At 48.0% G+C, this 26,865-nt stretch overlaps 1 protein-coding gene across 1 annotated transcript in view; it reads right to left on the bottom strand.

Moving 5' to 3' along the window:
• The window catches only part of INTS4 (integrator complex subunit 4), a 1,642,132-nt gene that overhangs the window by 889,735 nt on the left and 725,532 nt on the right, over positions 1-26,865 (bottom strand). Inside the window, exons 11-12 of the mRNA XM_069639944.1 lie at positions 19,421-19,626; positions 12,972-13,114 (exon numbers count right to left, since the gene is read on the bottom strand). Coding sequence (XP_069496045.1) covers positions 12,972-13,114; positions 19,421-19,626 — 349 coding nt within the window. The remainder of the gene's footprint in view (positions 1-12,971; positions 13,115-19,420; positions 19,627-26,865) is intronic.

Here is a 26,865-nt window from a genome sequence, read left to right as displayed (position 1 = left end):
TGCTCCTGCATGGGTATGAGAGAACATGAGTATGCCCATCTATTGCTATGGTGTCCCTCAAAGCCTTCTTCCCACAGCATGGTGAGCATGCACCGTCCCATAGGCTCACCTGTTATTAATGGATGACAAGCTCTCCGTCCTGCTTCTTCCAGCAGGGGCACGTTGTATATGGGCCAAGTTACTTCACTGGCCTCTGAAGTGGTAGTCCAGTCCAGTTGCGACGATGCCACTTGGTAAAGGTAAGTGTCTTTCGTTTTTGTAAAGTCTTTTCTCGCTTTAAAATATTGTAGTATTGTCCTCAGCCCATTATGATATGCAAGTTTTAACCATGTCTCCTCTCTACTTTCTCTCCACAGGTGAAAGTGCGGCCCAGCAGTGATTTTGGAGCTTGCTATGCGGCCAGAATGAAGAAAAAAGGATCTGCAACGTTCCAACCACAGGTGAGAGCTGGTTTAAGGATAAGCGCAAGGTTTGCAATGAGCGTGACCATAAACTGAAGGTTTTTGGTAAAGTCTAACCTTTCTTTCTTCTTGCAGGTGCCGTCCACGGATGAGCTAAGAAGCGAGCTGCAGTGTCGCGGCCAGGATTTGCTTTCCGGGAGGTCCGGAGATGGAAGGTGAGTGCCAGGTACTGCGGAGGTATTTGCAAGCGAAAACTGGTCCCGAGGTGAGTAGAGGAGCTGCCGGTGAAACAGGTTCCCAGGTAAGTAGCGAGGTTGCAGAAGCAAACGGATTCCAGCTAAGTTGAATCCCAGGAGCTGTATTCCAAGGTGCATCAGCACCGAAGCAGCGGTCAGCGTTACGCTGCCTTCAAGCAGAAGAACCTAAAGCTTGCATGAAGGCGGGGCGGGCTTATATAGCCTAGCCCCAGCCTCGCCCCCTTAGCATTGGCTTTCCGGCCACACCCAAATGATGCTGCACGCACTACTCAGTTCTTCAGCAGCCATGCTCTGACTGAATGCATGTGAATAGTTCCTGTGAATGTAATAAAGTACTTTACACCAAAATAATGTCTTTGCTCGTATTTTTTCATGGGCATGGCGCCAAAGGCGCCAGGACGGAGTCCAACTAGATCCCCGGTGCTCGATCGCCCCAAAGGGACAAGTATGGCATTTCTCCTTGCCTCCATCACCTGGGGGTATGGGTTTGTGTGTTTGGGACCGTGATCATGACAGTTATGCAGTGACACTCAGCAAAGAAATCACATAATCAACCAACCCGGTTTCCCATGCTCAGAAAACCGCTGCATTCAGAACGTTGTGTTTATGTTTGCTATGGCTTCAGCTTTGAGTCTCCTGGGCTCCCCCGAAACGGGGGAGCCCAGGAGACTCAAAGCAAAAGCTGCCGCAGTCAGAAATACAACGTTGTTGTATTTGTAAATGCTGCGGTTTTCATTCTACATTTCACAGGCTCCTCCGGCTCAGAGGAGCACAGGAAACGTAGAAAGAAAACCGCAGCATTTATAAATACAACAACCTTGTATTTATGTTTGCTGTGGCTTCAGCTTTGAGTAGTCTCCTGGGCTCCCCCGGCTCCGGGGAGCCCAGGAGACTCAAAGCTGAAGACACAGCAAACAAACACAACGTTGTAAATGCTGCGGGTTTCTTTCTAATGTAGAAAGAAAACCGCAGCATTTATTTTGCAGTGCTTTGAAAAAAGAATTAAATTTAAAGCACTTACCAGCAGCAGCTTGTGTTAATCTCTGCTCTCTGGCAATAATGAAGCAAAAGCCACATGCTGGTAGCTTTTGTTTATTACAGCTGGCTGGCTTTTGCTTCATTAGTGCTGCAAGGGCAGAGATTAACACGAGCACAGGAAGCTCATCAATTTCACAAAATGGATGCCTCCTAGTGCTTGAAATGTGTGACTTTGAGCCTCATTTTCTCGAAAGTTTAGATAGGAACTTTCTTAATAAAAAATGTTGATATATATTTTTTATCATGGCCCATCTTTTGAGCCAATAACATTTTGGAGTGCACTATTCCTTTAAGAACACGTTTTTAAGAATGGCACACAGCTATCTAGGCAGGTAAAACCGAATGTTGAAATCTACTATTACAGTAGCTTTTCAGATCAGTGGAACACAGATTGAGGTAAGCAATAAGTCTAGCTTATTGTAGGATGGCACAGAGCTAAATTAACAAAGTAATACCTGCATATTTTTTTAAGAAACTATCAGCAACGTGTCACAGACCTAAGACTGTTTTAGCATCTGTATAAAACAGACCAGGGAAAGCAAACCCAATGTTACACTTGACTCAATGTTATTCTAGGTAGGTAAAACCTAAGGCAGACTTATTCTAACAGGTTCAAGTTGTGGGATCGTTCTATTGGGTGTGCGCTAGTTTCCACTCTCGTGTTATATCTTCAAACTAACAAGATCACTAGAAGAAGGTGGCAGAGAATAATACCCTTCCCTCAAACTTCCCACAGAGATTGAAATATGTAAACAGTTAAATTGGGGATCGGGAAGATTTCTCGCGCTCCAACCGCTGGGAGTCGATAGAGACTCCCGATACAAATTCAATGTCATTCAAAATCAGTTTCTGCCCCCAAAGTATGGTTGACATCGTGCTGGAGTATTCTGTAAGTATGCTGAATCTAAGGATACTTAAATCATCCAAATCACAGGTTCTGATACCTAAATTGTAGTATTCGATTAAACGGGCTGGATCAGGTATGTAAGTGTTCTGCGTGTACACCAGCACGATGTCAACCATACTTTGGGGGGCAGTACACTTACATGAAGATAATGTTACAAATTGGAACTAGTGAAACTACACCGCATTTGCATTACTAGAATTCTCTTCTTAGTGCAGTTATGGAATTTTCATGCAGCCATTGAGGCTATTACTACGTGTACAGAGTCTAATACCTGATAGCCTTGAGAACGACCGATTGGTCGAAACACATTACAGCTGTTCACAATCTGAAGAATTAAAACACTATTGTGATTTATCACAGAAACTAATTTTGAGTGACATTGAATTTGTATCAGGAGTCGCCATCGGCTCCCAGTGGTTGGAGCGCAAGTTATCTTCCTGAACACCAATTTTGCTGCTTATTCTAAACAGGCTATACAGCTAGTTAGGGGAAGCAAGACCCAGTTGGGGAACTTATACACCTATTCTCTGAAAGAAATAGTTAGTGAAGCCAACAGCATTACTTTTGGAGAAGAGGTACAACCAATTCACAGGTGAAACTGCTCAATCTCAGAGTGACAGTTACCAACTAACTCTTTCACAAGTAAGTACTTTTCAACACAGAATCTTTTACTTATCCAGTCCTTCCCTATTCTATTGCATGAGTTCTCCCAGAGGCAGAAGAGGTACCGTAGTGGTCTAGGTGCCAGCTGTAGGCAGAGTGAGATAGGGTTCTGTTGCAGGCAAAAGTCAGAGCTCCTGTGAAAGACTACTCAAACAAGTAGGTAGTTCACTTTAAAGTTAGTTAGGGTCCAGGGACTTCTGAGAAGACACCCTAGGAGGATTCCAGCAGTGGGACTGGGTGAACGGAATGAGAAGACTACTAATCACAGAAAACAACCTAAAAGCTTAACAGAAATCAGACAGGCTTAAGGTAAGTAAATACCCCAGCCAACAAAATACCTCAGCACAGAAGAAGAGTTGCAGCAGGAAAGAATTCAGGATCTGCAGCCAAGAACCCGATCAATGGATTCCTTTGTCATGAAGACAGGACTTTAGAAGGGAATTTGCAGCAGGGACCAACTGAGAAGGCTCCAGGCAAGAGTTTCTTTGTGGCTCTGTGGTTGTGGCACTCTTTCAGGAACCATAAGATGGTTTAGGTACTTACCTGTAACTACTGTTCTCCAGCATGGGTCTGGCATGATTCACATGCTCATGAATATTGGCGTCGTCACGCTGGGAATCCTCGGTAAAAGAACAGTTTCACTTTCACTTAAAAACAGTATTTCTCCTCTAAACCAATCATTGTCCTCTGGGTCATACTGCCCCATCCAATGAAAGTCCCATCCCTAAGCCCCTCCTCTGGCAGCCATGTTCAGATTTGGTAAGCACGTAAAGTGGCAGTGTGACCAAGAAGAGCCGCAGAGGGGACGGAGGGAGGGTGTGCATGTGAATCCATGCTGGAGAACAAGTTACAGGAAAGTAACTTAAACCTTCTCCAGCTGTGACCCTTATAGGGGTTATATTCTGAGACTGACACCATGTAGCAAACCGCTTTCACATGTGATGTAGCACTTCAAAGTCGACAGTGCTTTGGCGAAGACCTCCCTGCAGTCCGCAGGCAATTCATATCTTCCAAATTCTAGGGCTGCAGGAGCCAAGCCCTCAGGTTCAGCGATCCTGGGTTGTGATGGATGAAGGATTGCGCCTCCTTTTCTGGTGAGAAGATCCAGAACAACTGACAGCTTGACCAGCGGTGACGCTGACAAGCTGAGACGGTCCGGATGCCAAATCTGCCTCGGCCACGCCGGGGCGATGAATATCATCTTGCATGAACAGTGTGTTAATGACTCGTAGCAGGAGAGGGAACGGAGGGACGCGTACAGGAACAGCCCTTCCCACGGGAAGGAGAACGCATACCCCAGGCTCTTCAGCTGGTAGAACCTGCTGGCAAACTTCTAGCACTTGGAGTTCACTGCCAGCGCTAATAGATCAATCTGGGACCTGCCCCACTTGACGAACAGGCGGGCCACCTGATCCTGAGGAAGCTCCCACTCATGGCAGCTCCCTGCGGAAGGAGTCTGCGATGGTGCTCTGGACTCCTGACAGGTGGAGAGGGACGAGGAACATCCGGTGTCAGACGGCCCAGTGCCACAAGTCCTGCGCTTCTTTAGAGAGCGCCGATGATAGAGCACCCCCCTGCTTCCCGATGTAGAACATGGTGGTGGGGTTGTCCGTAAAGATCCTAACCACTTTGCCTTTCATAGACAAAAGGAACGACTTGAGGTCCTAGAACACTGCCCGTAGCTCCAGGATGTTGATATGAAGATCCTTGTCAGCCACAGGCCTCTGGCGTGCGCTCCCCATCCCTCCAGGGAGGCATCCATGGTGACCATCTCCTGGTATGGAGGGCTTTGAAATCCCGTGCCTTGAGCGATGTTGAGCGGACGCTCCACCATACTATCGCTGACGGAACTCATTGTTGAGAGTGATCTTGTCCGCGAAGATTCCGGACACCTGTATCCAGCGGGTGTCCAGGAATTCCTGAAGGGGTCACATTTGTAACCTGCAGAGCCGTAAGAGGTAGATTCAGGATGACATCATGCCCAGTAAAGACTTGATGGCCCGCACCGTGGACGATAGCCGTTACACCTTTCCTAGAATGGCTGATATCCTCTCCTCCGAGGGCGCCTAGGAAAAGCTTGTTCTGTGATGGCGTTAAGCAGGACTTTGGATAGTTGACAGAGAATCCCAGATCCGTAAGTAGCCGGACAGTCCCCTCTATGTGTCCGTCGCCCAGCTCCTGTGAGCGGGTGCAAATAAACCAGTCGTCCAGGTAGACAAGTATGACTTGTAGACGTAGATGGGCTACCACTGGTGCCATGCATTTCGTGAACACTCTGGGACCGACTTCAAGCCGAAAGGTAGGGCCTTGAACTGGTAGTGCTGTCCCTGCACCACGAAATGTAGAAACCTTTGATGTTTCTGGTGAATGGGGATGTGGAATTAGGCGTCCTCCAGGTCCAATGACGCAAACAAGTCTCCTCTTTCCAGTTGGCCGAGCATGTGTTGAAACGTGACCATCCTGAATCTTTGGGACTTAAGCTATTTGTTCAGACGCCGTAGGTCTACGGTGGGGCCTCCAGCCCCCTGTCTTCTTTCTGACCAGAACGTTTCTGGAATAGACTCTGGAGCGCCGGAGCCGTTGGGGAACTAGCACTATCACCCCTTTTCGCAGCATGGCCCGTACCTCTTCCAGGAGCTGAGGGATGCGCTGTTGCCGACCGGGTAACCGAAGGGATCCGCGGACACCTGCGTTGAAACTCCATGGTGTGTCCTTGGGCGAGAGCGTCCAGCACCCATCTGTCGGTGGTGAACTTTCTCCACACGCTGACGAACCAGCTGACCTCCCACCGGGGTGCACGAGTGGGGGCCCGAAGTCCCGGTCGGTTCAGGCTTGCTTTGGTGCAGGGCAACGCAGTCCTCCGCTACCGTAGGTCTGGGAACGGCCTCTGTAGGTTTCCTGCATTGTGGAGCTGGAAGGCTGTCAGTATGACGTTGAGAAACCTTTGGAAGAACTGCTCACCTTACTCCTGGAGGCGCAAACAGAAGACAGTGCTGCTGGAGAGTGCCCAGGGAAAAGGCCATCTCCGTATCCATTTTGATGGCCTGGAGGGGTTATAGGTGAAAGTTTTGAATGCATAGGATCGAATGCCAAAAGAATCGAATCAAAAGGACCTAAAACCAAAGGGTTGGATTTTTTGTTGGGGGGTGAGGGGGGACATCCCCCAAACCCCCTTTTTTGTGGTAAAACCACATTTTTTACCAAAACGGAAACCCCAAAAAAATATGTTTAAAAAAATAAAATTCAACCCTTTGGTTTTAGGTCAAATTGCGTTGACCCTTTGGCATTCGATCCTTTTGTATTAGGTACAATAACTGGACACGGCCTGCAGGGACTCGATGACCTTCCCAAACAGATTCTCTCCATCGAATGACATGTCCAGCACCTTCGCCTGAACCTCCCGATGGAAATTTGCGCTTTCATCCAACCTTAGACGAAGGCAGACACTGGTCCCAATTTGTCAGAACCCTATATCGGCGACGTCCAATGCCACTGTGATGGCGTGATCAGACGCCATTTCCCCTTCCTGGAAATCATCATCTGGGAGGCACTCCAGAATCGGCCCGATCTTGCACCACAACTCCCTGTCGAACCTGGCCAGGATAGCCAGTGCGTAGGGCACCTTGATAGTGGACGCTGTGGTGTAGATTGCTTTCTTTCCTATGGCTTCCATCCTTTTCCCCTACCTGTCCAGAGGGACCAAAGACAAGGACAGGTTGGCCGACCGTTTCCACGCGGCCGCCGATAACACCGAATCCGGCTATGGCTGTGACCTCACTTGGGTGCGGAGTCTAGCACCCTATATTTCTTCTCCAGCCTATCCAGTGTCGCTGGAGCAGTGTAAGGGTTCTTCATGAGGTCCAGGCTTTCATCTCAAATATCTTCCAGAAGGGGCACCGCCATGATAGTCTTCGTCTTGGCCTTGCACCTCTGGTACAAGAACCCTCCTTGTTTTCACCAGCTGGAATAGCTTGGAGGCTCTGGAGATCATGGAGTGTAAAGATCCCATCTCATCCGGTGGGGCCAGCACATGTGGAGCATCAAATTTTGAGATTCACTATCCGATGCAACGTTATCCTTGTCATCATTCGTAACCGTGGCCGTATCCGTCCCCATGTCTGGGTCTGCAGAGGGAGAAGGGACCCGACATGGTGGCAGAGGTTGGGATGGGGGCGCCGGATGACGCTTCCTCTTCTTCGCTGGAGGCAGATCTGGGTCCTGGGGGACGACAGGTACCACAGCCAGAAGCCTTGTGGACTTATTGTGGGGACTCCTGGTCTTCATCGTCCGTGGACGAGACCTCCATGGTTTGGGTGACTGCATGGAAAGGCAGTTTCAGGGCCTCCTCACACCCCCCTTTTTTCTCCTCTGGGGGTCTTTAACCAGGGCCTGAGCCGGTTTCAACCATTCTGGCATGTCTGCAGACTTCGCCAGGGTCACTGCGCGGTGTCGCACCTTGGGGATAGAGATACCTTCTGAGCCGTGGGGGCTACGCTGGCAGGATCAGCGCCCCTAGCTGTCGTGGCAGTAGCAGTCATCAACAGAGTCTCCGACGAGGTCTTAGCCTGCGCCGGTTAAGCCTGCTTAGGCTGTTTGCCCTTCTCCTCCATCCGTTTCTTGGATTTCTCACGTAGTTTAGTCAGGGTAGGTGACTTCCTCTTCGAAGACTAGCTCGATTGCCGGCAGGCAATGGAGGCGCAAGGTGATGACGATCGCGCCCTATCCACCTTGAGACCCCCTTCTGCTGCAAACCTGGTGGACTCGTGGCTCTTGGCCTTATGTTGGGCCCGGTGAACTTGCGGCTCTTGCCCTTATCTTGGGCCCCCACGGATGAGGTGCCCTTGACGGACTTAGAAGACCGTTTCTCGAACCGGCCAATCCGGGTGAGGCATGACCCTGCTCGCTGTACGGGTCAGAGGCCATGGCGTTAAGCCATGCCGCCAGCCTACTATGCCTGTCCTATGCTGTCTTCTTGGAGAAACCGAGGCATATCTCGCACTCAACCTCCTTGTGGTCCGGGTGAAAGCAGTAGAGGCATTTCAGGTGCTTGTCCTCCACAAACATGTTCTGCAGCCCCATTTGGTGCAGGGCCTGAAGAGGGACCTTCCCCTCCTCCTCTGTCATGGTCGGGGAGCGCGAAGTAGGCCCAAAGGCCTTGCAGAATCTTTGACGATGACGATCTTGGCCCTGAGGGGCGCAGAACTTCACCAACAATGGGTCCCCGCAGCCGGCAGATTAAGAAAAGAGCACACAGGCTTCTTTGAAACAAAAAAAGAATCTTTTCCGTCAAAAACACAAATAAACGTACAAATGGCTCTGAGAGCAAACTCGAGGACTCCCAACACTGAAGCTGGCTGTAAAAATCTGAAAATGGCTGTCAGAGGAGGGGCTTAAGGAGAGGACTGTCATTAGATGGGGGCAGTATGACCCAGAGGACAGTGATTTGTTTAGAGGAGAAACACAGTTTTAAGTGAAAGTGAAACAGTTTTTTCTTTTACCAAGTATTTCCAGCCTGATGACAGGAAATATTAATGAGCATGTGAATCCATGCCAGACCCGATGCTGGTGAAGACTGAATATCGGCGGTCGGGTTCTCGTTGTTTTAAAGGTCCAGCACTCTGATGAGGGGACTTTTAGGACTCAAATCATGTCTATTGAGTTCCAGCAGGATGCCACCAAAATTTCAGCTCGATTCGGAAGACGGTGCACCGCACAATGGCTTGAGGTCCCAGGGTATTGGGGTATTGCAGCCCTGCGAGGTCGAAGCACGATGTGGGATGGCTGAAATGCAGGCCTTTTTGAGTATAGTGCATTTCACTGGGCTCTGGGTTGGGGTCGTCCGTTTCGTGATTATCAGGTTGATTGGAAGGAAGGATTAAAGGAGGCTCTGGATACACAGCAGGCTCTCCGGTCAATGGAAATCGCTACGGCATTCATTTCTTCATCTTCCTTTTCGGTTTCAGCTGCAGTGGCCGACTTGTCAGCAACTTCCAGGTTCAGAGAATTTATGAGAAAATACAGCACAACCTCTGCGTTCTCTCCCTGCATACTACAGCAAGGGGTGGTTTGGCTGTCCAATGAGGACAGCCAGCCCCCCACTGGGAGTTGTTCCTGCAAGGTGAAAGATAAAAGGCTGCAGGGTTTTACACTCCTCCCTCGCTTGCTGACTTTCCAGACACTTTGGAGCCTAGGCAGGGAAGCCACAGGATTCCCACCGAAGACAAAATAGCCACTGAGGTCGTTCCCGCCTATAATGACAGGGGAAGACCTCAGAAACAGAAAGCGCACAAGAAATGTTGAAAAAGGAAGGAGCCCACCATTTTAGGAAAATAGTGATATGCCCCCTTGTGACTGTCTTTTTTTAATATAATGGTTTTGTAGCTTTATAACGTGCATTTATAACGTGCCTATACACGAGTGTTTCAAGGCGCGACGAGGCAAGGGAGGGGAAACAGAGGGAAGACAGACAGCGATCCTACTAGGGCAGATGACATTGAGATTGCGCAAGTGCTGGGGGAGGGGCAAAGGACAGGGGGCAGTGCAGTACATAGAATAAGAGTAAAATAAATAACGATAATACATAAAAGTGCGGCCAGCTGGTGGCAAGTGCAGGGGTAAGAGCGGACTTCAGGGGTCAAGTGCTGGTAGGGGCTGAAGGATACAGAAACAGTCCCCAAGTGCAAGGGTTGCCGGGGGGGGGGGACTGCAGGCGTGCAACTGGCGGTGAGAGGACCTGGGCCCGAGATCAGAGGGTAGTCAGGTAACCAGTGCCAATTCAGGTTCAGCCAGGAGATCAGCAGGAGAGGAAGAGAGAAAGCAGGAGCAAAGAGGAAGGTCTTGAGGTGCTTCTGAAACTGGAGATGGTTCTCCTCAAGTTTCAGAGCGGCATGGAGGCTGTTCCAGGGGGAAGCCCCCACAAAAGAAAGATCTACCACCAACTCGCTGCTTGGAGAAGCGGCTGACCCTAAAGGAGTTGGAGGCAGATGAGCGAAGAGCTTGCAAAGGAAGATACTTAGGAAGAGAGAGTTAAAGGTATTGGGGTCCCAGGCCCCAGAAGGCCTTGTGGACAATGCAGAGGGTTTTGAACTTCATCCTCGCCGCCACTGGGAGCCAGTGAAGAGATTTCAGTCCTGGAGAGATATGATCCCTGGGCTTGAGGCCAAGGACAAGTCTCGCAGTCCTGTTTAGGATGAGTTGCAGAGGGGTGAAAGTAGAGGCAGGCAGATTTAGACAGAGGCTGTTGCAGTAGTCCAGCCTAGACAGAACCAGAGGTTTGAGGGAAGGAGATGAAAGGAAGAATAACTCTGACGAGGTGCAGCTGGTAGTGTGACTTCTTACAGATGTGAGGAGAGAAAGAGGGTGGAGTTGAAGAAGACACCAAGGTTCTTAGCCACACAGGAAGGTGAGGGTGGAAGGCCGAGTGCGGACGGACAGAGTGCAAGAGGGAAAGCGGGAGCAGGGATCCCAATGAGAAGGATCTCAGTCTTACTGGCATTAAGGCAGATATTGTTGGAGGCACACCATTCCTGAATCACAGATACAGTCCGGAATGAGCGAGAGATCAGGAGGCTGAGAGGAGCCTGAAGAAGCGCCGAGTGTCATCTGTATAACACTGAAAGTTAGAACAGAAGGTAGAGATGAGGTGGGCCAGAGGAGCCAAGTAATGGTTGAAGAGCCAGGGTGAGTGGTTAGAACCCTGGGGAACACCACATGTAGAGAGAAAGGTGGGTGAGAGAAAGGACCAAGTTGGAACTGGGAGGGTTGATCGGATAGAAAGGAGGTCAACCATGCTAGGGCCTGACCCGTGATGCCCAGGTCATCACAGAGATAATTGATCAGGATGGCATGGTTCACTGTATCGAAATCAGAGGATAGATCAAGAAGAATGAGGACAGAAGGAATGTTAGAGTGGAACAATGGTGGGTACAGCGGCAAACCAGCATTCTTCAATGATCCCTCAGTGCTGCAGACAGGAATTCTAGTGGTTGACCTTTGCATGACTTGGAAACCTCCTATGGTAAACACAAGGTTTAGAAGCTGGCTACCCAAACTCACTTATGGGAAGACCTGCAGCATTCAAACTCGGTGGTTAGCAAATCCTGAAAAGCCAGCCCAGTTGCATCCATGACATCACAGAGGCATGGATGTGGATTGGAGGTTCTGGCAGCCTTTACCAGTCCAAACCAGTTTCAAAAACACAGATGTCCTTCTGGGGCTCTGGACAGAGCCCATAAAGAGGTATGACCATATATGGATATTCCTAACTCTGAACAGGTGGAAGATGGCTAAATAAAAGGTATTCGTTAAAAGAAACAGGACTTAAAAAAATGGGAAAGCCTGCATTCATGGGTCAGACATGAACCAGATGTGGAATACGTTTCCCAAAAGAACTTTATTAGGGTTTTAAGTACAAACTATAGCAATTCACTTAAGGTTGTGAATGTGTACAAAAAAATCAACTATTACGATAATAATGGTAGTGTGGTAAGTGGAAGGGTATTGCGGGAAGGTTCAAAAATAGCTAAAGCAAAAGTCTTCAAATTTTGTTTGGGCTGATTGAGGGAAGAGTCCTGGATGTTCCCAGTGGCTTAACCAAATGTGGAGGAAGGTGCTCAGTTTCTCAAATCAAACTAATCTCAGATCTCTCTCCCTCGCACCACCACCTCCACCCACCAACAGGGTACTGGGTCTCTTTCTCCACAGCTTCCTGGTTCTCTCCTCCAGCCAATTATCTCTTCCTTAAACCAATTCTCATGGGTTCTTCTATACCCAACCTCCCAAGTCTCTCCACTTGTCCCGTCGCCTGCTCCTTTTGCACTCTTCAACAGCCATCCCTGAATGAGCTCCTTTTCTAAACTTGCAAAACCTTCTTCCACAGGACTTTCCTTTTAGGGGGCCTTCACCCTACATTGGTACCTTAATTTGGGCAAAGGGGACACAGGTTTGCCTGCTTAAGCAGCTGCCATGTTGATGGGCCCTGCCCCTTGTGAATGCTTGCAGTTTTGATAGGGCACTTGGGGTTGGTTAATCTCTTGACATGGGTGGCCCTTCCCTGCTTGAGACACGCTCGGCCGACTCTTGGCGAGGACTCCCTTAACCTAACAGGCCTTAGTCATGTGTGTGTGGAGGCCCTGTGAAAGATCAACTGCTTGAGTGGTCTGCCTTACATCAGGTCCTGGTTATGTACCTTCCCTCTGTGTTTTTATATAGGATTTCTGCACCACACCAGTGGAGAGGAGTATGCAGGTACTGCTGGCTCTGCACAACCAGCCCTTATAACTTTTTTTCTATAAGAAAAGTAGCCTCTAATGTGGCAAAGTAAGGTAGCCACTTCCTCTCATGCATGACATGGTAAGGTTAGCCAGGGGGATCAATTTCACTCTGCCCATGCCCAGAATCACCTGGCTTGTGGCAACACACCGGCCACCTTGGCGGCCATCTACCTATAAAGTCAGGAAAAGAACTTCATTACAGCTGCCATTTATGCGATAGTAGTACCAGAAAGGTATTTTTCTTGTTAAACAAAAAAAACGAAGGTGCTCTTTTTTATTTGCAATGTGGAAAAGAGAAGTACCATTAACTTGGCTCACAATAATATCCAATATTACAGTGTTTAGAAGCTGAAGGAGAGCAGCATGAAGCACTATATAAAAGTTACATAACTCATTATTAAACTGCAAAACAAAACAAGGCAGTTGAACTTACTTCCATATGGAGTCCCGATCGGTGGGGTACTTGGTCAGATTTTTTAACAGTTCCACAAGAGCAAGATGAATACATTCTTTGGTAGATACATTCGTATAGCAGAGCAACTCGTGGAGGGCTTCCCGGATATCTCGTGAAGAATCCTACAAAAGAAAAAATAACAGTTATCAATCCTGACAAATAATTCCATACAGACACTCCGAGTGCTTCAAGATATCTATAATGGAAGACCCACACATTTAGATCTGTAAAATTAGAATATTTATAGAAAAGCTGTGAGAAGACAATATCTACAATTTACAGGTAAGTAACTTGAAAACTGAAAAATGTTCAGAAAACACAACTACGCTGGGACAGAAAGATGTCAATCAGGATTGACACAAAGTTCCCAGCCTCACTCTGGTAACCTATACCGAGTTGACGAAGGGGACCAAATGTCTCCCCAAACTAACATGTGATGGGCCCAGGGGTGTTATGGGGAGTATCCCCATTCTTAGAGCAGGGGCCAGCCACATAACACTAGCTAGGGACAAGGTCCCTTTTAAGGTTCAGACACCTTACACCTGGAAAGCAAACACCATCCCAAATGACATTCTGGGGCTTTCCCTGAAGCTGGAGATCCTCCAGTTACTGACCTTTTAATGGAAGTGAGGGATGGTGTCTGGCAGTAGGAGCTTGCTCGGCTACAAGTATGCTATATACATATACAGAGGCAAAGCAGGGTGGCATAATTAGGAAGGGGAAATCGATCTCACCCTGGAGGAACCCCAATGAAGAGACTTCGGCACAATGATCAAAACTCATCAGACAGATGACCTGGAGATTGAAAAAAAACATCCAGACATCAGCAGCCAGAGGAGTTTTGGTTCTCAGACAAATAAGCTTGGGTCTGCATTGAGCATATGCACCCCAATAAAGAGATCTAACTGAATAAGTCATCTCAAAGCAACATGGACGCAGATTGCAGAGGTGGGTTACTGGAGCAGCATTTGGCTGGCTAAGGTCAGCAACAGAAATACAGATCAACACTGGCAGGATCAAAAGGATAAAAGACATTGTAGCAGCTTCAACATGAAGAAAGCCCAATGGTGACCCTAGCCCAGGTCACAGGCTGGGGTTCGAAGAAAGAATTGCAGGAGAAGCTACTGGAGGTCTACATGCTGGAAGAATGTTACCAGGGTCACGGCATTATACAGAAGGGTTCATCAGTTGAAACAGCCATGAAGAGCCTTTGGCAGGCTACATGGCTCCTGTTTCTTGGAGAAGTGAAACAGTAAGAACCTAGAGGTTCAGATGAGCACAACAACTTGCAAAGGAACAGAGCAACTGGACTCAACAGATTAAGTGAAAAGTGCAACAAGTCCAACCCCTAGCATTGTCTGAAAAGGGGGCAGATTATGTGGAGGTTCCCACAGAAGGTACAATCCAAGGTCAAGATCTCAAAATAAGGGAGGTCAGGATCTCAAAATAAGGGAGAGGATCACATCCCCCAATTTCGCTACTGCCATAATTTGTGTGTGCCAAAGTGTTGCCCCTGCCTTACCTGGACCACTTATCAGACAACCTTTTCCAGAGGCTTACAGGAAGCAAACGGCTCGAAAATTGAGCAAGCTGCTAAAAGGGATCATGGTTAGCTGGGGACCGGGAGGCCCGGCTGGGAATTGCAAAATGCTGCACGCCTGTACAGTGTTTGGAGTGGCTCAGAGCCAACCTGGGAGGGGAACAAGACCACAGGACCCAGCAACAGCCCTGGGGAACTCAGAGCCCCAGAGGACAGACAGCAAGTCTGAGGACCAGCCCAGGAAATGCTTTAAATATTGTAGACCCAGATGAGCATTGACCAACCCTTTCCAAAGCTCAGCCGGGAACCCCTATAGACATGCTGAGGCGCACGCTACTATCCAGCGTCCGTGGCCAGCAGGCATAGATAAAGAGGGCAGGGCTTATCCCCTTTTATTTTTTTAAAAAAGGGGCATCGCACATACATGACCCAGGGAGGGGGCGGGGGAGATTTTGACTGTCCAGGGCCAGCAGTCCAACCAGCCCCAAAGGAGGGGGGATATAAGTGGAGGACAGGAACCAGAAAGAGGTGGATATCAGGGTGAGATAAGGCATGGAAGTGTACCAAGAGAATATGGGGGTGGGAGGAATTAGCAAAATGAAGTACTGCAACTTCAGGCAACAGTTCATTAAGCTTTGGGGCTGCCAATTCTGGAGGGGAATACAGGTTACTTTGAATTGTATCCGTTAAGGCAAAGGCCAACACAGACAATGAAGGAACAAGTTACTTACCTGTAACTGTTGTTCTCCAGCATGGGTCTGGCATGGATTGAGGGACGGAAGGAACGACCTGAGGGCCTAGAACATGGCTCGGAGCTCCAGGACATTGATGTGCAGTGACCTCTCCTCCTGGAGCCAAAGGCCTCTTGCGTGGAGATCTACGGTGTGCGCACCCCATCCCTCCAGGGAGGCGTCAGTCGTCACCGTCTCCTGATGCGCCGAATTCTGGAAGACCATGCACACTGCCAGATGCGCGTGGGTGCCCCACCACCTGATCGCTTGGCGGAAGGTCTCGTTGAGCGAGATCCAGTCTTCGAAGTTGCCAGCCGCTTGCATCCAACGGGCGTCGAGGAACTCTTGCAGCAGGCGCATCCGCAGCCTGCACAGGCGCACGAGGTAGATGCACGAGGACATCATGCCGAGGAGGGACTCAGGATGGACCTCATCCTGGCCACGTCCATGGTTGACAACCGTTGCACCTTGCCCAGGATGGCCTTCGTCCTTTTCTCCGACGGAGAACCCAATCGGGCCACTGTGCCGAACCTGGCTCCCAGGAACAGGGCGACTTGCGATGGTACCAAGTGGGATTTTGCGAAGTTGATCGAGAATCCCAGATCTGTGAGCAGTTGGACAGTCTTTGCTGTGTGCACAACGGCGAGTTCTCTTGTCTTCGCTCGGATGAGCCAGTCGTCCAGGTAGGGGTAGACGTGGATCCCCTGCAGGCACAGCTGCACCGCCACTAGTGCGAGGCACTTGGTGAATACCCTGGGCGCCGACTTCAGTCCGAAGGGAAGGGCCTTGAACTGATAGTGTCGCCCTTGGACCACGAATCGCAGGAACTTTCAATGTCCTTTTAGAATGGGGATGTGAAAGTAGGCATCCTCCAAGTGCAGCGATGATAGGAAGTCCCCTTCCTCCAGCTGTCCCAGCACGTGTTGGAGGGTGACCATCCAGAACTTCTGGGACTTGATGTACTTGTTTAGACGACGAAGGTCCAGGACGGATCGCCATCCGCCGGTCTTTTTCCTGACGAGGAAGTAGCGAGAGTATACTCCGGAGCCCCAGAGCCTCTTTGGGACAAGTTCGATGGCCCCCTTTTTTAGCATCGCTCGTACCTCCAGTAGCAGTTGAGGGACGTGGTTTTCCTTCCTGGCCACAGGTGGAATACGGGGGCACTGCCTTAGAAATTCCAGTGTGTGCCCGCGGGCCAGGGCATCCAGCACCCACGGTCTGTGGAGATGGACTCCCACACGCTGACGAAATGCGCCAGCCGGCCTCCCACCGGGGTGCTCAGGTGGGGGCCCGATAATATGGCTGGTTCAGTCCTGATTGGACGCAGCCTTGCCGCCTTGGCCTCCTTGACGACGAGATCCTCCCGTCTTGCCACGTCCTCTGTAGGCCTCCTGCGACGAGGAGCGAGCCGCCTGGCGGTACGACGAGGAGCCTCCGCCGAATCCTTTGGAGGCACCTTGCTTGCCTCCGGTGTTCCAAAAGGATGGCCGTCGCTTTTGAAGGACACCTAAGTCCCGAGCAGTCTCTGTGTCTGCCTTTGCCTTGATAGCCTGCAGTGAATTGTCCACTGTCTTGTCGAACAGGTTGTTCCCGTCGAAGGGCATGTCCAGAACCCTGGTCTGAACGCCCTGGCGTAAATCGGTCGCCTTGAGCCAGCCGCGACGACGGAGGCAAACGCTGTTGCCCATCTGGCGAAAACCGGTGTCAGCAATGTCTGTGGCCACCGTAATGGCGTGGTCCAAGGCCACTTCACCTTCCTGTAGGATCTCCAGGGCCTCAGCCCTCTTGTCATCCGGGAGGAAGTTCAGCAGGGGAGTGATCTTAAATCACAGCTCCCTGTCGTAGCGTACCACAATCGCGAGGTCGTTGGCCGCTTTAATCGTTGTTGCCGCAGACGAGATGACCCGCCGTCCGATGGCGTCCAGTTTCTTCCCCTCGCTGTCTCCCTCCGCGGTGGTAGGGAAACTCTAGGCCCCGAGGTCGCCTCCACTGGGGTAGCCTCTGCCAGGGCCGGCATGACTCCCTCGGTAGAGGCCTTAACCGGGTGAATCAGGGCCTTCGCGACCTTGGGCGCGCCTGAGGCCTTCACCTTGCGGGGAGGGTCACTGCCTCGCTCCCCCTCGGTTGTCTCCGGCGGGATCGACCGGGGATTCTCCCGAAGCTTAACCGGGTTCTCCGACTTCCTTTTCCCTGAGCCAGAGCGTTGGCTCGTGGTTGATGGCGTCGGTGATAATGCGCCCTGCCTGGCAGCCGAGGAGCCCGACCGATCGGCGCTCCCGGTGCACGCGGACTCGTGGTGCTTTGCCTTTTGTTGGTCCCGCCATCGCCGGGGTGCCCTCAAAAGTCTTAGAAGACTGCTCGGACTTCCTTTTCTTCTCACCTGCTGCTGGGCTCTTCCCCTTCCAGCCAGTTGCTGAGGCAGGTACGACAATCCTTCATAGTCCATTCGGACATGTTCTTGCAAAACGCGCAGTCCTTCTCCACGTGCGTTTTGTCTTCGTGAAGGCAGTAGAGGCATCGAAAATGCTCATCCTCCTTGAAGACATTTTGTAATCCGCATCCAGGGCAGCTCCTGAAAAGCTTGGATCCGGGTGTCGTGTTTCCTTTATCCTGGGCCATGTCCACGCGGGGTAGGCCTCAAAGATCTTCTGGAATCCTCCAAGAAGCGAAACTCGATGAAAACTTCCGAAACGGGTCCCCGTTCATCGGAAGTAGAATCTGTGGAGCTTGAGGCTCGATTGGCCAAAAAAATGAGATTAAACTCTTAGAAAAATCGCAAAATGCAGTAAAAGCTTGAGAGCTATAGCAGGAGGACTCCCAACACTTGAACGTGCAGTAAGTATCTGAAGATGGCTGCCAGAGGAGGGGCTTAGGTAGAGGGGAGTCATTGCCTGGGGCAGTATGACCCCAGAGACCAGTGATTGGTTACTAGTAGAAAGACACTTCAGAAACGAAACTGAAACTGATTTTTTTCTTTACCGAGGATTCCAAGCCTGACGACGGAATATTTATGAGCATGTGAATCCAATCAATCAATCAAATGTTAAGCCGTTAAATATGCACCTCATTACATGGGAAGTAGGATTAGCATTATTCTATGTCCCTGAAGACATATTTGTGCGGCTGTGCATGCTCACCCTGCTGCTGTTCTCTTTTAAATGGTGTGTCTATGTTAGGAAAGAGTTTTATTTTTTCAGCTTTCCCAATCACTTCAATGGGACCCTCAGCACTTCTGCTGACTATTTGGTGACCGACTTGATTTTTGGGACCAAGGTATCTTTAAACCTCACCCACAACCTAGACCAATGCAATTCCTACTGGGGGAAATGATACACTCTTAAGGATACCACTGCAGGTCGATCCTGTCCACAATTTAAGTCAATTGTAGCACTTCTTGTAAGAAGTGCAGAGAAAAGTTTTCCCATTTCTGAGAGAATATGGGCATTTTTACCACAGTAAGCAAAGACCAGATTGGTGGCAGTGGTACCTTTATGTTTCTCTTTTTGGCTGCACCTTTGTATTTGCTTACTGCACGGTAGCTATTAGTGCACTACCGTGCTCAAAACGGCAGGCTGTGGTTTTTAAAGAATTATCTTAATGATAGAGCTTCAAGAGTTCATCAAAGACACCACAGGAGGAGCAGAGATGTGGAAGAGCAGCAGCAAGCTACAGAGTTCATCCAGGCAGCGAATGCTAAGACTACACCATGGCTTCTAGGAGAGCATCAGCACAACACGTATGACTTTTCTGACCCACAATAACAGAGTGAAGCAGATGAGCTTGCAGAATGATCAAAAAGATCTTCAAAATGGGAATTCTTAACCAATACAGGAGATGGACTTGGTGCCACTTAATATGCCACTGGAGTATCATGGTACTAATTTTGGAATATGTTGGTGGGTATCCATTATATGGTTGTGTGTTATTGTGCCATTCTTGTTAATTTGCATTAGCCTTTTTTCAAAGATTGTATGAATTTTAAGTGGTTTTGCTTTTGTCTTAGCTGAAGTTGGGATTGGTGTAGAAGACAGCCACTCAGTCACTTTTGCAATTTAATTTGAACTAATTACAACTTCCAAGTAAAGTTAACTGAATTTCTACTGCAATGATTACAAGTGGCAGACCATTATTGCTGAATAACTAATGAATATACTTGCCTCTAGTACTGCCAGCACAGTGTCAAGTTGATCTTCTCGCAGAATTATGTTGTTGGAAATTTTTCGCAGTGTGTGGATGGACTGCAGCCGTACCTCTTCGATCTCATCGTTAAACATGTCCACCAGGAAATCCAGACACTTCTCGGCAAAAGATGAGGAAGACTGAGCGAGTATGCATAAGGCCTCAACCGCAGCAATGCGCACTTCTAGAGTACAGTGCAAAGAATGAAAAAAACGTCATATGATGTCACAAACAAAAAAGATTAAAACAATTATAGCATCTCTTTTTGGGATTCCAAATAGGTGTTCCTTTTTCTGGGAATACAACAAAGGATAACAGCGAGAAACCGTGTTTTAATTATAATCTTTCAGCGGTTACGATTCTTTTTTTTAACATGTATTACAATTCTTTTGTCAAATTTTCAATGCCTGTTGTGATACACTTAAACTATGAACGAATTAGCTACAGTGGCAATATTTGAAGATGACTTTAAAAATGATGAAATGTGTTTACCCCTCCCATTTTCTGACATGTTTTTTCAATAAGGAGACACCCGTCCTTAACCTTAATTTTTCCAGTATACACTCATGTCCAACAAACAACCTTTTCCCTTCATTTGCCCAAAACTCAAGTAAATATCTCAAATCTGTCCACTCAAACCCTCTACATCACACACCTGTGCAGTCAACCATTTTTATTTTCAATAACATTTCCTTTTTTTGGATTAGTCGGATGGAATACCATCATTATTTTAGGAAATGCCATTCTTTTCTATGCCTTCAGTGTTTTTTTTCCTTTACCACAGTGGGATGAGCAATGGTTCCTTTCTTTAATTAAAAAGAAGATTCTCTCCAATGATTAGTCAAGTACTAGTTCTGTTTATTACAGATATTACTTTCAGCAATTTTGATATACATTCTATTTACAACACAATCGCTGGAGGAGTGCACAGGTGGTATGCATCAAGTAGACGTGTACCATATAGTCACCCGGGCAACTTCTATTTGCTTCATTCAATGCCCACCTTCACTGTGAGGAAGGCGTTTCTGAAGTTGTCTGGTGAGATGTTCAAGAAGACCAATTTGTTTGAGTGGGCAGGGTTTCTCAACAAGTTATTCAAAACACTCACAATGGTAAGATGACAGAGCAGTCTGGCTTCACACTTAGGAAGCGACAGTGTCGATACCAAGATTAAATTAGTTTCACCCAACAGAATATCCTGCACAGTATATACTGAACAATGCTCACTCTTACAAAGTCATGCCATGACAAAAGCATTGAGCTTAGTACAGGTTTGACCACAATGAGAGGTGGGGGAAGGAACATAAGACTTCCATCGCTGGCCCCCTCGAAGGGCCTCCTACAAGGGCCGTATGAGACCCTGTCTGGGCCTCTGAATTCATCTGCCCGTGGGGTGTGCACATTAGCCCTTGCTTTGAGCCCATGAGGGCCTCCATCCACCACATGACGGTAGGGCATTCCATCATGGCCGCCGTGCATCGATCTTCAAGAAGGCTCCTTCATCTGCCCCAGTGAGCCCGCCTCTGCTTAAAGGATAGTTCCGGGACTTTTTTTTTTTATTGTCCCTACGTTTCTGTGCTCTGGTCAGCTACCTTCGCCGCTTCTAGGCCTCGTGAACACCTGTACCATCTCTGTAAATTATTTTACTTTCTTTACCACACAATGGCTACAATAATGCCGTATATGTACGAGCCCGAGTACACCGAGGAAGAACTACTGGAAAGGCAAGCACGCGAAAACGATGCGGATTCGGACGACAGTTGGGAGGACCAGTCAACGGATGAAGAGCCTGGACCATGTCGCATGGACGGCGTCTCCACCTGGTGCATGTGCAATCGGTGCAAGCTAATGCCAACTGAGGAGGAGAACTGCTGCTGCCGTGAAAATTCCGGGTGCTTGGCCTACATTTCGGAAGGCGAGCCAAGTCCGCAATGCATCACCGAGCTGCCAGAGTTCAGGGAAGCCTGCCTCTCACGGACCGTGTTGAGGATGATGATGGTGCTTATGCACGAACTTCGCGGCACTGTTCGTCCGCGTAATCTGAGTAACGAGTAAGTATACTCTGGTTTTGATGTCAGTGATGCCACTACTATTTCATGGTCGTCTCCCACATATAAAATTACATCTACATATCATTCGAATGCATGTAAATTGGTTCCATATTGTGCATTTTCTAGATAGAATTTTTTTCAAAGCAGAATGACATTTTTTACCTGAATCGACAGTGATAAGAAAGTTTTGTCATTTTAATACAGTTTGCATCTTTCTTTTTCACAGGTGGTACAGGCTGGTGGCCTATCGTTGCTTCACTTGGTGGCTTCACGAGAGGCTCGGACACCGCGTTCGGAGAGTAATACCTGCCTGTGCGGTACTTGCCATTAGACAACATTTCCCCAGCGACAGTGGACAATACCGCGGATTTTCCCTGGATGTGCTGCAACCGGAACTTTACAATGTGTAATGTTTATTATTTATGTTCAATTGAAATTAAGATCTAAAATAAAACCCAACATATATTTTAACAATGGTTGTTTTGATTTTTTAAATGAATCTAGTGTGTCTCCATTGAATAGTCTTCCTGTGCCTTGTCTTGTCACACCACATGTCTCCGGCCAGCATCCTCCCTCACGCTGGCCGCCCACCTTCAATCCACATAACCGTTGAACCCATATGCAGCAGACATACATATGTTATTTTGCGGGTTGGCATCAAGCCTCCCGGCCTTGCCTCCTCCCCCAAAAATAATTACCACCCCACTTTGTTCAAGCGTTGGCAATAAAAGGCTGTTGGATTTTATTGATACAAAACATGGTTATAGGTAAATAATCAATATAGTTGATCATAATAAATCATCCTTTTGGGCACCGGGTACAGAGATGACCCCCTCTGGCCCGTGCCGCCTTGCCACCACAGGCCAGCCTGCTGCTGACTAACTGCCTAGGCATCCAGGGTCTCCAGGGTGAACTGCATCCATATATTCTCCTGGGAGGGTGAGGTATTTATAAACTCACCCCCCTGCCTTCCATGTACTAGATCCTGCAGCCTGCCTCTTACATGCAGTTAGATGGCCTCTCCTTGGTGAGGCCCTGTGGCAAACGAGTCTTGTCTGCACGACCACCGCCCCAATCCACGCCCCCGCCCTATCAAAGGCAGTTCGCACCGGGGTACTTGCGCTGGCAAGTGGAGCTGTCAGGGAGCGATAAAGGCCAAGAGGTGCCAAAGACCATGTACACTTCAAAGTGGTCTATAGAGCATGGGTTGTTGTTCCCATGTCTACCTCCAGACCCCGTGTCTCCTGCCAAGCATCCCCCCTCACGCTGGACGCCCCCCGGCAATCCACATAAGTGTGTCTCCATTCAGGAGTCTTCCTGTGTCTTGTCTGCACGACCACCGCCCCAATCCACCCCCCGCCCTATCAAAGGCAGTTCGCACCGGGGTACTTGTGCTGGCAAGTGGAGCTGTCAGGGAGCGATAAAGGCCAAGAGGTGCCAAAGACCATGTACACTTCAAAGTGGTCTATAGAGCATGGGTTGTTGTTCCCATGTCTACCTCCAGACCCCGTGTCTCCTGCCAAGCATCCCCCCTCACGCTGGACGCCCCCCTGCAAACCCCATAATGCCACGACATATACACGTCATTCATTCACAAACACACCCCTGTTTCGAATTCTTTATAACCCACTTCATATTTCTAATGAGAACTTTTTTGCGCTTTGCTAGTCAACCCGTGAAGATGCTGGTTATCTGCTCTTCGTCTCTGTGAACTTCCGTGACCACTTCGAGGAAACTCGTCAGTTTGCAACCTGTGAACTGCTCCCTGTTCTACGACAAGAAACTACTCTGATCCCTGCATCTAACTGTTTGTTCGTCAAGGTAAGGCCATGTACCATAATCATTTTGCGTCCAATTTCTTTTCGTTCAAGACAGTACATGCAAGGAACTAGTCACATGTTCTGAGTTTAGTCAAATTATTTTTCAATTTTTTTAAAGTTATTGAAATACTGATCCGCATGTGAATAACGTGTATAGTTCCAAGAACCAAAACGAACCTTGCATTGAACCTTTTATGTGTCATTTAATTTTTTAACACATTGGTATTCATATAGAATTGTTGATCTTTACTTTTCAGAACTTTCCACAATGCCTGCCTGTTCCATTGGCGGTTGCCCTTCGAAGACCCATAAAAAATCTGAAGGAACTATAATGCATGTTTTCCCTAAGACAATAGATCAGATAAGAGAATGGGTCCGATATTGCGGATATCCACCGTCTGAGCTTGAAAGTAGAGTCCTAGAAGTCTTTGCGGACAAGAGGGGTGATCGATACCGCATCTGCAGCAGGCACTTTAGCTCAGACATGTACTCCACATCATTGCTAATAAAGAAGAACACACCGCGAGCGAAGCGAAAATTGCTCTCAACCGCTATTCCCACTCTATTCGTCCACATCCCTCCACTGGTGAGTCAAGTTTACGTATTTAGCTCTCGGCCTTGCGGTAGTGTGTAGCATTAGCTAACAATAATTTCCCCATTTATGTATCCACTCAATATGAAGGCGGAAGATTCTCCATCCGTGTCGTTATTGCAGTCATCAGCCACTTCAAGCGCCTATCGGGTAATCTTACTTAGCTATTCTGCCACTGACTTGTTTTAGGCATGTAAATCAATAGTTTTAATTTATCGTGTAATTATTTTACCTAATGGTACACCCTTGTACTCGTCCTCTAGTCTTTGTTTTCAGTTATAATTATTGTTATCCAAAATAATGCAAGAACTGTCTTTCAGGGAGATGCTGAGGAGTCCAACGCATTGACGACAACCGTTGATGTCACTCAGATGCTCGAGGTACGTTTCCGGACAGTTCCATCGATGGAGATCATCAGATCTTGCATTCTTCTAGCGTGATTGTTACACAATGTTTCTTTCGTTTTTAGCCATTGATATGTCCTTCTGTCGTCGCCCTCCTATGTGTCTTCTTTTTTCAATATTGTGTTCATTACTAATGAAAGTCCTATGTTTCAGGGAGTCGCTGGAGCATTAGTCCAAGAAGAAGGGGAAGCATGCAGTTACGGGTCGGCGCAACAGCTTGCAGAAGTGTGCACTGCAGTTACATCGTCCCTTGATGTTCTTATGCATTTCGAGGTATGGATACTGACAGTTCGATCAAGCAAAATCATATGACGTGATTACATCCGCTATACTTCCTTCTTTATTAACGCAAGTACTATGTTTCAGGGAGATGACGGAGCCAAGTACTGCACCTACCACTTTCAGGACATGGAAAGTAAGAAGATTGTGAGTTCGGTGGTCATGCAGGTGTCACAAAGTACATCCTCAGTGGCCATGGAGAAAGTTGGCTTTGTAGCATCATTGCAAGAACTACAATCGCGGGGAATGGTGATCGACCTGATAGCCACGGACAGACACGTTTCAATTGCCAAGACAATGAGAGAAGAGTACAAAAATATAAATCACCAATTTGACGTATGGCATCTTGCAAAAACAATCAATAAAAAAATGTCGGCTGCAGGTAAAAAAAAAGATATGCAAGGTATTTCACAGTGGTCCAAGTCAATCAGCAACCATCTTTGGTGGAGCTCAAAAACATGTGGAGGGTCGTTGGAAATTCTACTGGAAAAATGGCGGTCAGTAATGCTACACTGTAGCAACTTTCACCGCTGGACCACAAACCAACATTTCCTGAATTGTGAACATGGCCATTTGTCCACAGAGGAGGCACGGAAGAAGAAGTGGTTGATTCCTTCATCACCCACTCACAAAGCCATTGAAAAGATTGTATTTGATAAAACTATAACAAGAGATTTGAGGGGACTCACGGAATTCTGCCACACAGGAGATTTGGAGGTGTTCCACAATATGTGCCTAAAGTACAGGCCAAAACGATTGCATTTTGGCATGGAGGGCATGATAAATCGGACTCTTCTAGCGGTCTTGGCACATAACCATAATGTTGGCCGTCAACAAAGTAGGACGACCGGAACTTTGGGGACGCTTCGCTACAATAAGGCCTTCACTAAAAGAAGTAAAAAATGGGTGATCAAACCAGTGTTTGAGGATATGCAATATGAGTTTATTGAGAGACTTATTGTTGATGTCCTAGATAGGCACATACATGGAGTTGTGAACGAACCTGTGCAGGGGACAACTGCATTGCCACCCAACATTGCCTCTGTTCCATGTCCACCTAAAGCAGAGCTCATTGAGAAATACACATCACGGTTTAAATGATTGTAATTTGATTGTCTGTTCTCTCGAGTCTCCTCATGTTGCAGGCCCATTGAATATGTGTATCTATGTAATGTGTAAATAAAAGTGATTGCTCAGTCTACATGCAATGTGTCTCTCCACCCTTGCCCCTCACCTTCACCGTGCAGTTGTGCGAACCACCCGGGTGTCACCTGTGACTTTGCTCTGGAGTCTCCTCATGTCGCAGGCCCATTGAATATGTGTAGCTATGTATTGTGTAAATAAAAGTGATTGCTCAGTGTACATGCAATGTGTCTATCCAACCTTGTTCATTTGCGCATTAAATTAAACCAAACAGTAATATAAATCATTTTTCAAAAAATATAGAATGTCTCCGTATTTATGGTTCTCTGGGGCTGCAAATGCACGCAGACAAAATGCAAAGATGGAGTGTAAATTTCAAGTCCTGTGAGATGGCCTTACACCGAATGTAGCTAACTAGGAATGTGTGCTCGTTCAAAGTGAAGGTCAGCTGCTTTGATTTTTTGCTCGGGTGCCGGAATGGCCCACGACTCAGTATAAGGTTCTATTGTTATTTGACCTTGACAGGCCGGGACCATCCCGAAAGACTTCTTTTTGGTGGTGTGGTGCAATAACTTAAACGATAATGAATATCATTTCAGAAACGAAAGCCATTTAATGTTCGTTCATTAGAAGAAATAACGTCGGCATAGAAGGAGTGGTATTTCGGGGCTGCCCTACGCACAGACACAATGGAAAATGCAAATATAATGTAAGTAACTCTTTAGATGAGTTTATACCGCAATTTAATTACTATACAGTAGCTTTAAAGACGGGTTAAGTTGTACTTGTTCGTTCTATGTGGCATATTGTTTTGTACCGCGCACTATCTTGAGGAGAACCATCTCCTTTTACGGAAGCACCTCAAAACCTTCCTCTTTGCTTCTGCTTTCTCTCTCCCTCTCCCCTGCTACAACTGGTCCACTGTCTGCGACCTCGGTCCTGGGCCCTTCCACTCTCCACCTGCACTGCCTCCCTGTCAACCCCTGCACTGGGGGACTGTCTCAGTATCCTACAGCCCCCCCTTGACGTATAATACCCAGTTGCACTGTCCTAGCTATGAAATAATTTCCCGACCTAATATATAAAATGAATAATTTTAATAAAGATCTGATGGTGAGACTAATTTCATTTTTT

Source organism: Ambystoma mexicanum, chromosome 7q, assembly GCF_040938575.1.
Source record: "Ambystoma mexicanum isolate Mex_15411 chromosome 7q, UKY_AmexF1_1, whole genome shotgun sequence".
Taxonomy (NCBI): domain Eukaryota; kingdom Metazoa; phylum Chordata; class Amphibia; order Caudata; family Ambystomatidae; genus Ambystoma; species Ambystoma mexicanum.
The sequence above is the reverse complement of the archived record's forward strand: the minus strand, read 5'-3'. Positions and strand labels throughout refer to the sequence as shown.